This window comes from Glycine max, chromosome 5 (assembly GCF_000004515.6).
Source record: "Glycine max cultivar Williams 82 chromosome 5, Glycine_max_v4.0, whole genome shotgun sequence".
Lineage (NCBI taxonomy): Eukaryota > Viridiplantae > Streptophyta > Magnoliopsida > Fabales > Fabaceae > Glycine > Glycine max.
The window spans coordinates 6,826,174-6,840,940 of record NC_038241.2 but is presented as its reverse complement, the minus strand read 5'-3'; the positions used below and the strand labels follow the sequence as shown (position 1 = coordinate 6,840,940).

Here is a 14,767-nt window from a genome sequence, read left to right as displayed (position 1 = left end):
AATATTTCTTCAAATATAGTAAGTCATATACATGTTCAGGAATTTCAAGAAGCTAATGTTTTTCTACAATTGTTCCTTTTGTAAAGAAAAACTTGTATGGATGCTTGCACAATTTTTTTTTGTCAAAATCTCTTTAGTAGTTCCACACATGGATTATTTTAACACAAATAGGAAGGAAAAGGAAAAAGTATTAACACCTATAGGAAGGCAATGTAATTTTCCATAAATAAATTAGTTGTATGAACCATAGTATATTTACATGTGGGTCCTTCATATGAATGAACATCTTTGGATTAACATGACGTTCTTGCTTTATGTCAACAAACTGACCAATCACATCTGCTTAAAAAAGGAAGATAATAAATCTAAAATTGTCCCCCAAAAGCTTAATCAATATTTTATTCTATAATGATTAATATGAAAATTAGAAATTACCTACTAATACATTATTTTTTACCTCAAAGTTCTAAACAATATAAATTTTCCTCTCTTTGAGTTAATTTTTCCATCTGTCAAATTTAAAACGCTCACTGTGGCCTTGATCTTATGTTCCTAAGAAGATGAGCCAAAAAAATAAAAGCCATATGGGCTCCAATTGTGTAGATAATGTTTAATCAACTTGAGTTGATAATTTAATGAATGTAGGATTACCTTCTCATCCATTAAAATCATCTCCAAAAAACCTCCTCCTGCAGTCTTTTGAATGAAGCATATTTTTGTAATTCTAATTGCAAGTCTCCATGTATCCTCTGTATCATTAATCTCACCAATTAAGCTAATTCTACGTGCCATACCTGTTTTTCAATTTAAATACGTAGTCCTTTAGGATGTCATGCTAGCTAATTAAATAGATTTGTGTTAATAACGGGTAATATAATATATTCAGATATGTTATGTGGTAGATGCAGATATAATACATCCAAAAAATTAACAAATCAATGTTTTTGAGGATAAGCATGCCTATCGGATAAAGAATGTATCTTTATGTGATAAATATATATTTTTTGTTAAAGAATGTATATTTATACGATAAAGAATGGTTACTAAGTTGATGACATGATAATATAGCTAGCTATGCGCTCATTATCAGAAAGCCAAAAAATGGCCCGTAGGTAGATTCCATACGAATACAGCATATAAAATGTTTTCTACCTACGAAAGCAAAAAAACAAAAAAAAAGTTCCAAACCCAGGAATCACTCTACTTATCTAAACCCAAGTTACATCACATTCAAACCAAATTATCATGAAATTTTTTTTTAAAAATCAATCAATATCAATGAGATTATAATTTAAAAAAATCCATGATGTAATCTTTACTATTAAAAAAATCCAATAGAAGAAGAAGAAAAAGCAAGACACTAAAAAGAACAAAATCAAGAAAATAAGTAAGGAAAAAAGTATTGGGTAGCAGAAGAATACCCAATGGACTCCCTGGGGTTGATGTCATAGGAAAAACCTTTGTATCTCTCGATGGAGAAACACTTTCACTGAAAAAGAACAAAACCAAGGAAATGACTAAGGAAAAAAGAAATGAGTAACAGAACAATACCGTTTCCACTCGACCCTAAACTCAAAGAGAAACTGTGAACGTTGCAGAGTCCCTAAACTCAAAAAGTAAAAGCCAAACAAAATCCAGAAAAAACCTTTGTATCTCTCGATGGAGAATTATATAACTTAGAAGACAAAATAAGTTATTTAAAATCATTTTATCTAGTTATAATCACCAATCGGTAAGATAATTATTTATGTTCACTATATTATTAATCACTAAAAAAATATTCCGTATACTTATCACTAAAAAATTAGAATCCTTTGGCTAGTATGTTTTTATTCTATTACTATTAAACTTTTAAATTAAAAAAATGATTTTTTGTCAGATACAGAAAGAATGTATTTTTCTTACATCCAACAGAGTCTATACTCTTTACTCATTTCTTCCTTTTACATTTTTGTGAGCCAAACAATTAACTTCTCATACCTCAATAACTAAATGTAATTATAATATTAATAGATGTTGATCACAAATTTTAATAATCACCAATCAGTAAGATAGTTATTTATATTCACTATATTATTAATCGCTAAAAAAAATATTTTGTATACTTATCACTAAAAAATTAGAATCCTTTGGCTAGTATGTTTTTATTCTATCACTATTAACTTCTCATACCTCAATAAGTAAATGTAATTATAATATTAATAGATGTTGATCGCAAATTTTAAAGAAGGACATACATTTAAAACATATAACAAAGAAAATAACGTTCAATAGACAAAGAATATCATGTTAGGCAGGTAAGATCAGTGTTACTATCGGAAAAGAAGCAAACATGCATATCAGCAAAGCAAAAAATAACCTTATCAGTTAGGGCCTACATAATAATAATAGTAATAACACAAATTAAACAAAATCAAAAAATAACACAAATTAAGAGAGAGTAGAAAGAAGACCCGTGTCATCACAACATATAAAAGGGTCTTCAGCTAGCGCCTACATAATAATAATAATAATAACAACAACAACAATAATTAAACAAAATAAAAATAACTCAAAAATCAACGTACAACAAAATTAAAATGGAATATTGAATTAGGGGAAAAAAAATCCCATACCTAAAAAATCATTGTACAACAAAATTAAAATGAAATATTGAATTAGGCAAAAAAAAAACCTAACTCTCTAAGACTACAAGTCCTACCAACCAGATTGCTCAGACCAGAAATTACAATCAACAAATTAGCTAGATTGAATTACTATGATAGCGTGCTTTAACAAATTACAAAGCAAGACCAGTGTCATTAATCATCACATCAAAATAATCTTCAACACACCAAACGAAAGAAGATATTAGCAATGAGCATCCCATGTATTCCCATAATTAGTTTAAACTTTTTAACAATTTTTAAACTTTTTAGAGATGTATATTAATATAAAAAAATTACTTAGTTGTGATGAAATTTTGTTTGCTGATAATATATATCAAAACCCACTTCTGTGTTTTGTTCACTACTTGCATTGATCATTAGCAACTAAGTATAAAAATACATACATGATACATCTATAGAAAAAGTTTAGACATCAAATATAGAAGAGGTAATTTCACTTTCATCCACAACTTGCAAGGCACCAAATATAGAAGAGCTTAGACATCCATCACAACAGAAAGAACATCATGATTTGATCCTATAGGCATATTCCTGAGAAATACAGACTTGTAATTCCAAATAGACTCAAAATATAGATTGCTTGTCATGAAAAACCGTCCAACCCAAACAGAACCCGCCAAATTCCAATAATGATGACAATAATGACAATGATAAGAACTTTAGCAAGATCTTAAAGATGCAGTTCATTAATTACCCTTTTCATTCACAAAGACATGTCCGTTAAAGAACTCGGCAAACAATATGATGTCCTCCGGCCTTTTGAAGTCAATGTAGGCTCTAGAATATGACATATGCTTCTGGCTGAAAATCCATAAAGTCAAAAAGGAATGTCCTTAGGATTAGCATATAATGAAAAGAGAGTATGTAAATTGTAAACCTCCACGCATTTATATCATAATTTGCAATACGGACGGAACAACTAAAAATTTTAAAATAATAAGCAGGAGCCAAGGAAGATTCGGTTGAAACATAATTGATGCCATGACTACAAAAAAAATGTTAAATAATGGAGGTTATTTTGCGGAGGTTTTAGAAACCTCCTTAATTTATTAAAAACTACAATTTTTTGTGCTTAATTTGTGAAGGTTTATAACCTCTGCTAATTAAATATTATTTTTCCACTCTTTTCTCTTTAAAATAAAATAAATCATGTTTTTCCCGGCAAAAAAAAAATTCCTCTAAAAAAAATCACAAAATCCCAATTTCCCTCTCCAACTCTACGGCTTCCCTCTCCAAATTGTAACATCCCATTTTTTTTGTAAATAAATTTATAAAGATTTTTAGTATAAATAAATAAATATAGAGCAAATAATAGGCTGAGTACCCTAGGTATAAATAGTTATGTTAAGTCAGGTGCCTCTTCTTTCCCTCATTTTTGTTTTTCCCCTTCTCCTCTCAAAACCCTCTCTCTCGGATTCATTCACCGTTGGATTGTCGTGAAATTTAAACAGCATGTTCACAACCCAATTCCGAGCATTCTCACCGTTGGGAATTTCGATATACTGTTTGAGCTAAGAGAAACACCTTTCGCATCGTAGCCTTTTTTCTTTCCCGTAGAAACCCAAAACGGTCTCAATAAAACTATGATCCCAGTTTCGTTAACCGTTGGATTTTCATGAAATTTTGATATGTGGTTCGTGGTTCAGTTCCGCACACCTTCACCGTTGGGATTTGCGAGATTATAGTTACGGAGAGAGAAACAGGAATCACACAAGACAGTACAAGCGGAGGCTTCAATCCCTTCTCTGTCTCTCCGATGTTTGGGAACTCTATCGGAGCAATTAGAGAAAAAAATTGGAGGAATCTCAGGGAACCGCTAAAGATGTTGTTATCGCTGGCTAAAGACACGTGAGCCCAGGTAAGGGATGAGTTATTCACAATTAGGGATTAGTGAGAACATGTGTAGGGATCCTTAGAGATATCAATTGGAATGAGTTTTGGGGTGTTTTTGTAATTTTCATTTTATCATTATAATTGCTGTGAAATTATATATGTTTGATGAATCAGTCGATGTCCTAATGAGAAATTGTTGTGAAATTGATGTGTTCTTGTGTTTAGTGTGAACCCCATAGAAAAATTAAGCTCTTTTTATTAACGTAAATTATATTTTAAATAATATTATTCAATGACTTATTTTATACAAATTATTATCTTGTTCTAATTAGATTGTTTTAATTATTGAATTTTTTTATAGCTAATTATATGATTACTATTACAAGTTGTAAACTTGAAATTGTTTTGCATATAGGAACTTTGTAGGAGAAATAAAGAAATTCGAAGCAAGCAAGTTATTCCACACGCTGGTGGATCCAAAGTTAATCCTAGAAGAAGAAATGAGTTGGTAATGACACTAAATGTTAACTTTTCCTAATTAAAGAAGTTCAATGTTTACTTACTCTTTATTTATCTTAGTTGTTGGAAACTGGGAAGCTACCAAGTTGTGGACAATTATATATTGAAACTCATAAAAGGAAAGATGAGTCATTTGTAAATGAAGCAGCAAAGAATGTTTTTCTTTAGTAACATTGTTTTCAAGGATTGTGCTTAATCTTAAAACTTTTATATTTCATTTTATTACATGTTTGCAGGAACAAATTGAAGTAGGATTGACTCAAAGCATAGTTGAAGAATATGAAGTTTCTCCTCTTGATGTTGTTGGTAGAGTGTTAGGGTTAGAACACTCTGGGAGAGTGCGATGCATGGGATTAGGAGCTGTTCCTTCTAATACATTCAGGAACACAAGACTTCGAGCTTTTAGTCTGAGCTCTTCTTCATCTGGTGTTGCCTTTCCATCTTCAAACCAATGGCAAGAGAAATACAACAATTTAGAATCAGCTTTTAAGGCCTACATGATAATGAAGGAAGGAAGGATCCCTGAAGAATTAGCTAGTTATTTCACTCCTGATCAAACACATGTAAGTAATTAATATGCATACATCATTATGTATATGTGAGGTATCCTAAAACTTGTTAGTATAATACACAATGTACTCTTAAAACTGTTTTACATGTGTCATTCACGCATATTAGTAAGGAAATATATTTTGTAATTGGTACGTGTGTTTATTAAGCTAATTAATTTACAATTTTATAGGTAGATTTTATAGTTAATCAACAATATTAAGGTAGAATTTTATTCATTTTGGCTAGCTCTTAATACTCTTTATCTCAAGTTAGGTCTTTAAGTAAACATACATGACCAAGGTAATAACCATGCATAAGTTTAGAATATTAAAACAATTGTTTAGAATTGATTATTTTTATTGATGGTCATTATAATTTAGTATGTGTTATACACCCATGTATATAGTATATGTGACTAAGTGTTTTTTCTTTTCTTATTTCAGCCAAATGATGCTTCAAGTGTTCCTAATACACCTTTGGATGCAAGAGGATCTTCTGGTGCTAGCAACCCTTAGTTTGCTTATAATGTATTTTGGATTTAAAGTTTAGTACAAGACTAATATTACTTTGTTATGGATTTTATGTCATACTTTGATTTACAATAGAAATTTGAATTATAAATCTTTGAACTATATGTTATTATTTTGGTTATTGAAATATAATTTCTACGTCCTCATTATGAGTTTTTTATTACATTTTTTTATCGATATCATAAGAAAATGAAAAATTGTAATACATGTAGATTATGAAACTAAAATGAGTATACAAAATCATTATATACAAGAAAATAAGGAGAATTAGAAAATCAATTGTAAAACATCTATTGTTAGCATGATTTAAAAAAAAACCCTCCATAGTATAGTTTTAAAACCTTTTTCAATAAACCTCCGCATTTAGCATAGGTTTAAAACCTCCTACAAAAAACCTTCATATTTAGTGTAGGTTTAAAACCTCCTTTAAAAAACCTCCACAATTAGCTTAGGTTTAAAACCTCTACAAAAAAATCTCTGCAAAATATTCTCGATACCAGAGGTTTTCGAAAACCGTCGCTAATTGCTTGTGGCGAATATAACTGCGGAGGTTTTTGAAAACCTCCGTAATTTATTTTGCGGAGGGTAAAAACCTCCACTAAACAAAAAAAAAAACCTCCACTAAACAATCACTGGTTTTGTAAATACCTTCCCCTGTCACTTACCATTCATCATAGGCACCGTAAGCCTAGCCGTTGTTTGCATATCAGCTCAAGTAGTTTCCGCTGCTGGGTGAATATATATAGCTATTGAATCTGCTCCTGTTATATCATCTAGAGAAGCTGCTGGTATATAATAGGCTTTTTTCGGGGTAAATGTCATAGAAGGAAGATGTTCTCTCTTTCTTGCTGTATATGTATTTCTCCCTTATTTATATATATATATATATATATATATATATATATATATATATATATATATATATATGCTACTACATCTTGGCATTTTTTTAACCACTTCATAGCCAAAAAAGAAATTAATTTCCTTATTTTTTTTATAAATGCATTGAAACCTGTCCTAAAAATGCATTGAAATTTAAAAATTAAGGTGAGTGTATTATTTTTTGATAAAAATAAATAAATCAGCTTTAATTTTTTTTACATTTGTCTTAAATTTTTGTTTTTATATATAAACTTTTGGGACACAAGATATAAATTCATAAAACATGTTATAAATGTATATTTACTGTAACTTTTAATGTATTTTTTAACTAATTTCTTTACATCTTTGTTAGGAAGACCTATAGAATATGAATGCTATTGTAATTATTAGTCTTATTTGGATGATTCCTGTGGTGATGATAAGTTATGTCTTGCTCCATGCATGGAGATGACGGGGTGATAAAGGGATAGGGGACCACATCGTTGAATTATTAGGGAGAAGAGTGCATTTATGTGTGCGTGAGAGAGAAAGAATCTTGTATAGTGTTTTATTGAACTTCATTGATCTTAGTTCTGCACATTGGAAGCCTACCATTGCTTGGAGCAACATGTAGTGTACGTGATTTCCTTTCTTTCTCGTTTTCGGTGGATGATAGAGGTTCCATTCTAAGTTTCTTTTTTAATACATTATTTTTGGGGTGTCGGTGCCTTTGGTCAACAACTAATTTATGAGCTCATCAGACATGTGCACTAGAAATTTGAATTTGTTAGTCTTATTATTATTATTATTATATTATTATTATTTGGGGATGAATGTACATACACAATTATAATAATGGGTTCTGCACGACTATCATTCTTGTCATTGACATTTACTTGAGTTTAAAGTATTGGTGATCCAAACATGCTAATATAAATTTGCATTATTTACTTGAGTACATGATTTTGGAGTTAAAACCGAAGGACTAATTTAGTTATGTATGCATGTAGATGCACTAGACACGAGAATATTTGCTCGAGATACTTTGTAGCATGCAGCTAGAGTATCTATGAGAGAGAGAGAGAGAAACCTGTGTGAGAGAGATAGGATGTTGTAGATTTGAGAGTGAGAGAGAAGTGTGAAGACTTATTTTTATGTATGGAAACTATAAAAACTGATTCTATCCTCACTCTCCCTCTTCCTCCTTTGTGGGTTTAGATATTTCAAGGGGAGTTACAGGTAGTTACTCATAGTGAATTATGAGTTTCTTTTTTCTTTTTTTTTTATTCTTTTCTTCTTCATTCCTTTCTTTCCCTTGCTTATTTATGATTAACATATATGATTTTCTTTTCTTTTAATTAACTTAGTGATTGAGAGAAAATAATGTCATCAAATGACTCCATCCATCTCGTACTTCCAATTTTACTTTTTTAAAATTTTTTAATTATAGTGTTGATATAAAGTATTACTGTGTCCAATATAATAACTAATTTTATCAGGACCTATAGTGTAAAGAATATAGATATACCATTTTCAAATAATTTGCTCCAACTTTAAATATTTTTTCTTTTTACAAATTATAAAAGTAACCCTATTTGAACTTGATAAGAACACAAAAGTTAGAAAAACTCATTTGGAACTTATAAGCATATACTTTTATTGCTTAATTGAATGCCAAGTAACTCCCATTGGAATTAGCAGTTATTTTGCACAAAAATTCAATAAATGTATTATATTATAAGTAAAATTATTATACTGAAAAATTTGTATACAAGTGTATGCATACTTTTCTCATTACTAAGCTACAATCTGGTGTCTAGTACCTTACGAGATGATGTTGTTAGTTGAAAAAAAAATTTAGTAAACGAAATTAACAAGACAAGTATTATGGTTAACATAGGAGAGAGTTTTGGAACGAGAAATAAAAAAAAGAGTTATGTTTGCATGGTTTTTTTTTTTTTTGCTTTTCTTTTTCTAATATTCCCTGTTTCAACTCTCTTTTATTTAAACAACAACAATTGGGATGTGACCTCCTTTGCTATTGATTCCATTTGGCATTGATGCAAGCAATTTCAGCTTGGATTTCTAGCACACTTGCTCCAAAAAATAAGTGGTTAATTTGTTTTTTCTTTTTTGGCTATTAAGGTCAGATATATATAAAATACTAACTTATCGTATATAATACTAACTTAATTTCCTTATTTTTTTTAAAGCTTGTAGCTGAAGTTCTTGAGAGGTGTTGAAATTGGTTAGGTAATAGCAAAAGACACATCCCCCTGCTTTCATTTACTGGAAGTTCAAAGGTACTTCGTCTCTCTTATTTTGATTAAACATTGTAATCTTTATTTTTATGTTTTTACAACGTACATTACATTTTCATGATATTATTTTTGTTACAACCTCTACTAGTTAGCTAAGAAGTGTAATTTATTATAATTTTTTGTAATTCATTTCTTTTGTTGGTTCCATTGGTTTTTATTCTAAATACCTATTCTTATTTTATAACATATATGGTAGTAGCTGTAACATAACAATTGGTATTGAATCTTAGGTTATGCTTCTTCCCCCACCAATTATTCTTTTTAGTTAGAATAACTATTATAGTTTTTCTTCTTAATTTATATTATAATTTTGTGGGGACTTACTTTTTTTTAATACAAATTATACTATGTTATATTATCAGTGTGATAAATTATTTTAATAAAATTGTTTAGGTATCTTTTGTAATGGATAAGTCATGGATTTCAAAGGCCCGAAACTCAATTGATTACTCCATTGGTTTGAGTAAATTCTTAGATTTTGCTTTTAAGAATGGAGCTGTAGGAGAAACGATTCGGTGTCCATGTCTAAAATGTGGATTTATGAAATGGCAAACTAGAGACATAGTTGAAGATCACTTGCTATATAAACCATTTCCTCAAAACTATGTTATATGGGATCTTCATGGTGAAAAGCAAGCATTAGAATCTTCTCAAGTGGAAGATGTTTTCCAAGATAGTGGTGTTCAACCTCAAAACCCAATGGAAATGATGATCAATGACCAATTTTTAAATAGTAAGAAATTCACACTTGTCTAAATATGACATAGTTGATTCACTTATAAATGTTGTTATTATTTCATTTAATTATTTTAATCTTGTTTTAATTTTGATGGTATGTCATCTTAAATTTTATTATTCTTTATTTATTTTTCTCTTAATATTATTGTCATGAATATGTAGTCATGCCAAAGGTGAAGCGTTTTAGAAATCCACAAAAATCAGCACCTCAACCACAATGTCATGGACCTCTAACACAAGCTCCAACACATTCTGTTCCAACAATGAATCTTGAAATTTCTTCCCCACCAAGTGATTCCACACAAGCTCCTGAAGTCCCAACTAGTAATGTCCCTCTTTCTCATGTATCAACATCTGAAGTTCCACAAGAAGATGAAACAACTAGACGTCATGTTAAGCGTGAGTCTACACAATGTTGGACTGTTGAGGCGATAGGTATACAAGTATTGTATTTTATTTTTATTTTTGTAATTATCATCATATGAAGTATATTACATTTTCTTATTGAGAAATTCTTTTATTGTTAAAGACGTTGAAGAAACCATCAAGAAGATTAAGGTGAAAGTTAGGGGAGTCAATAGCTTACCTAGGGAGTTACGCATCATTGTGAATTTTGATGACCAAGGCCAAGCAATTGGTGAAGCACAAGCCTTGCTTGCAGGATTTCTTGGAACACTAGCAGCTGATTGCAAATTATTTCCTATGGATTATGATAGATGGTCTAGACCTTCAGGCGTACCTAAAGCTTATTTTGATGATTGCTTTGAAACAATTTTAAAGGTATGTCAATTAGTTATATATAACTTTTTATATCTACACCACTTAGAAACCCTATCTTTACTATTTTTCATATATATATATATATATATATATATATATATATATACATATATATATATTATTTTGCATATGATATTGATAAATTTGTCTTTTTTTTTAGCCTCGATTTTATTTTAAGATTAATGAAGTTGGTGCAAAATGGTATTGCAAATTGAGTATCGGAAGAAAATGGGCTGCAAATAGGCAAAGCTTATGGAATGAATTCAACGATCCAACCAAAACAAGAGATGAAATCATAAAAAATGTGCCGATAGGCATAGATAAAGATCAATGGGCTCGTTTTGTTCATTATCGTCATAAACCATCAACATTGGTACAATTAGATTGTTTTAATTATTGAATTGTTTTTATAGCTAATTATATGATTACTATTACAAGTTGTAAACTTGAAATTGTTTTTCATATAGGAACTTTGTAGGAGAAATAAAGAAATTCGAAGCAAGCAAGTTATTTCACACACTGGTGGATCCAAAGCTAATCCTAGAAGAAGAAATGAGTTGGTAATGACATTAAATGTTAACTTTTACTAATTAAAGAAGTTCAATGTTTACTTACTCTTTATTTATCTTAGTTGTTGGAAACTGAGAAGCTACCAAGTTGTGGACAATTATATATTGAAACTCATAAAAGGAAAGATGAGTCATTTGTAAATGAAGCAGCAAAGACTATAGCGGTATGTTTTTCTTTAGTAACATTGTTTTCAAGGATTGTGCTTAATCTTAAAACTTTTATATTTCATTTTATTACATGTTTGCAGGAACAAATTGAAGTAGGATTGACTCAAAGCATAGTTGAAGAATATGAAGTTTCTCCTCTTGATGTTGTTGGTAGAGTGTTAGGGTTAGAACACTCTGGGAGAGTGCGATGCATGGGATTAGGAGCTGTTCCTTCTAATACATTCAGGAACACAAGACTTCGAGCTTTTAGTCTGAGCTCTTCTTCATCTGGTGTTGCCTTTCCATCTTCAAACCAATGGCAAGAGAAATACAACAATTTAGAATCAGCTTTTAAGGCCTACATGATAATGAAGGAAGGAAGGATCCCTGAAGAATTAGCTAGTTATTTCACTCCTGATCAAACACATGTAAGTAATTAATATGCATACATCATTATGTATATGTGAGGTATCCTAAAACTTGTTAGTATAATACACGATGTACTCTTAAAACTGTTTTACATGTGTCATTCACGCATATTAGTAAGGAAATATATTTTGTAATTGGTACGTGTGTTTATTAAGCTAATTAATTTACAGTTTTATAGGTAGATTTTATAGTTAATCAACAATATCAAGGTAGAATTTTATTCATTTTGGCTAGTTCTTAATACTCTTTATCTCAAGTTAGGTCTTTAAGTAAACATACATGACCAAGGTAATAACCATGCATAAGTTTAGAATATTAAAACAATTGTTTAGAATTGATTATTTTTATTGATGGTCATTATGATTTAGTATGTGTTATACACCCTTGTATATAGTATATGTGACTAAGTGTTTTTTCTTTTCTTATTTCAGCCAAATGATGCTTCAAGTGTTCCTAATACACCTTTGGATGCAAGAGGATCTTCTGGTGCTAGCAACCCTTAGTTTGCTTATAATGTATTTTGGATTTAAAGTTTAGTACAAGACTAATATTACTTTGTTATGGATTTTATGTCATACTTTGATTTACAATAGAAATTTGAATTATAAATCTTTGAACTATATGCTATTATTTTGGTTATTGAAATATAATTTCTACGTTCTCGTTATGAGTTTTTTTATTACATTTTTTTATCGATATCATAAGAAAATGAAAAATTGTAATACATGTAGATTATGAAACTAAAATGAGTATACAAAATCATTATATACAAGAAAATAAGGAGAATTAGAAAATCAATTGTAAACATCTATTGTTAGCATGATTTAAAAAAAAACCCTCCATAGTATAGTTTTAAACCTCTTTTAATAACCTCCGCATTTAGCATAGGTTTAAAGCCTCCTACAAAAAACCTCCATATTTAGTGTAGGTATAAAAACTTTTTCCAATAAACCTCCACATTTAGCGTAGGTTTAAACCTCCTTTATAAACCCTCCACAGTTCGCGTAGGTTTAAACCTCTACAAAAAAACCTCTGCAAAATATTCTCGATACCAGAGGTTTTCGAAAACCGCCGCTAATTGCTTGTGGCGAATATAACTGCGGAGGTTTTTGAAAACCTTCGTAATTTATTTTGCGGGAGGGTAAAAACCTCCACTTAACGAAAAAATAGCCTCCATTGTTTAACAGATTTGTTGTAGTGAGTAATATTGGAATGAAAAATGAAAACTGGATTTTGCCAGGTAAATGTGGTGGTGGAGGCTGAGAAAGATGGGCGGCAAGATATTGATACAACATAAAAAAAAACCTTCAGTTAGAGCCTACATAATAATAATAATAATAATAATAATAATAACAACAACAACAACAACAACAACAACAACAACAACAACAACAATTAATACTATTAAATAGAATCCTAATCCAGCTTCCTGCAACAACAGTAAACTTTATGATTTAAAATGTAAAATTGCAGTATGATATAAAAAATAGTATAGATAGGAGCATACTTTTGGAGGCTCCAATAATAGTATCCTCAGTTTTGCTATTTTTGCCTTGAGCTTCCCGAGTTGATACTCTGCACAGTACACATAATAATAATAATAATAATACTTTTCAGACTTGACCACCTTTTAACATTAGCATCAAGAGCTTCTGCTACCGTGTGGAAAAAAGAATATTTTTTAAGAAAATAACTGAAACAGGAACACAAATGGGAACCCGCGAAGCACCACCATAGCAAACCTTACAACACTTCCTATGTGATCCTTTGCACGTACCAAAAAAAAAAGTCATTACATAATAAGAAAAATAATTCCCAAATTATGTTGCATCAATTATTTTTAAAATTTTTAAGAAAAAAGTTAATTTATTTATTTATACTATTTGTTTACCATCGTAAAAAAACAAACTTTCTTATTTTTTTTGAAGAAGAGACTGATTCTATAGAAAAGTATTTAAAATAATATATTATTTTCTTAAAAAATAAAATAGGATAGAATACTACCTCCTTGTAAAACTGGTGAGGTAGAGCCACCATGATCCCTGCTCCATCTCCAGTGTTGGCTTCACACCGCAAGCACCTCTGTGTGTCATGCGCACCAGCATCTCCAAAGCATCAGTCACCTACAACAAAAACGACATATAATCATAAGAACGTACACCACACGCACCAGACTCATACTCACACTCACATGCAAATGCCAAAGTCGTTGCACTCACTGTTTTGCGGCTACTTTCGCCGGACAGTTCTGCCACGAACCCCACTCCACACGAGTCCTTATCCATAGCTGGATCGTAAAGCTCAAATAGGACAAAAATGAAACAATCTCTAGAAAGCACCAGCTCTATAGAAACACGATATTAATTTGAAATGAACAAAAAGGGAGAAAGTACCCACCTGGAATGGTGGAGTCAAGGGAAGGAAAGAGCATACAAAGGATTAAGGTAAATAAAATCCAAAAAGGGAAACAAAACACAAATCTGAGAGAGGAAGAGAAGATTGAGGAAGAGAAAGGGAAGATTAAAGAAGAGAGGGAGTAACATGGAGAAAATTGAGGAAGAGAAAGAGAAACAGAGAGAGAAGACATGCAATTATTAAGTGAAATTAAATGAGGAGTTGAAATCCGCCAATCAAAAAGTGACACGTGGCATCGCCAGCAGAAAAAAAGGTGCAAAAAAATAAAGGGGCAAAAAAATAAAGGGGCAAAATGACCAAAAAACCAAAAAAAAAGTGACATGTGTCACAATTCTAGATAGGGGCACAACAGCCTTTTTCAGGTACTTCTCTTTTATTAGATAGTATATAGATATAGATATATA

The 14,767-nt window shown here is 30.5% G+C and overlaps 1 protein-coding gene across 1 annotated transcript; it reads left to right on the top strand.

Annotated features, from left to right (window-relative positions):
• The first annotated feature begins 10,187 nt into the window (after positions 1-10,187).
• Positions 10,188-11,018, top strand: LOC121174833 (uncharacterized). The gene is made up of 3 exons (XM_041015255.1): positions 10,188-10,458; positions 10,553-10,742; positions 10,964-11,018. The coding sequence occupies exons 1-3, from the start codon at positions 10,188-10,190 to the stop codon at positions 11,016-11,018; spliced, it is 516 nt and encodes a 171-aa protein (XP_040871189.1).
• The last annotated feature ends 3,749 nt before the right edge of the window (positions 11,019-14,767 follow it).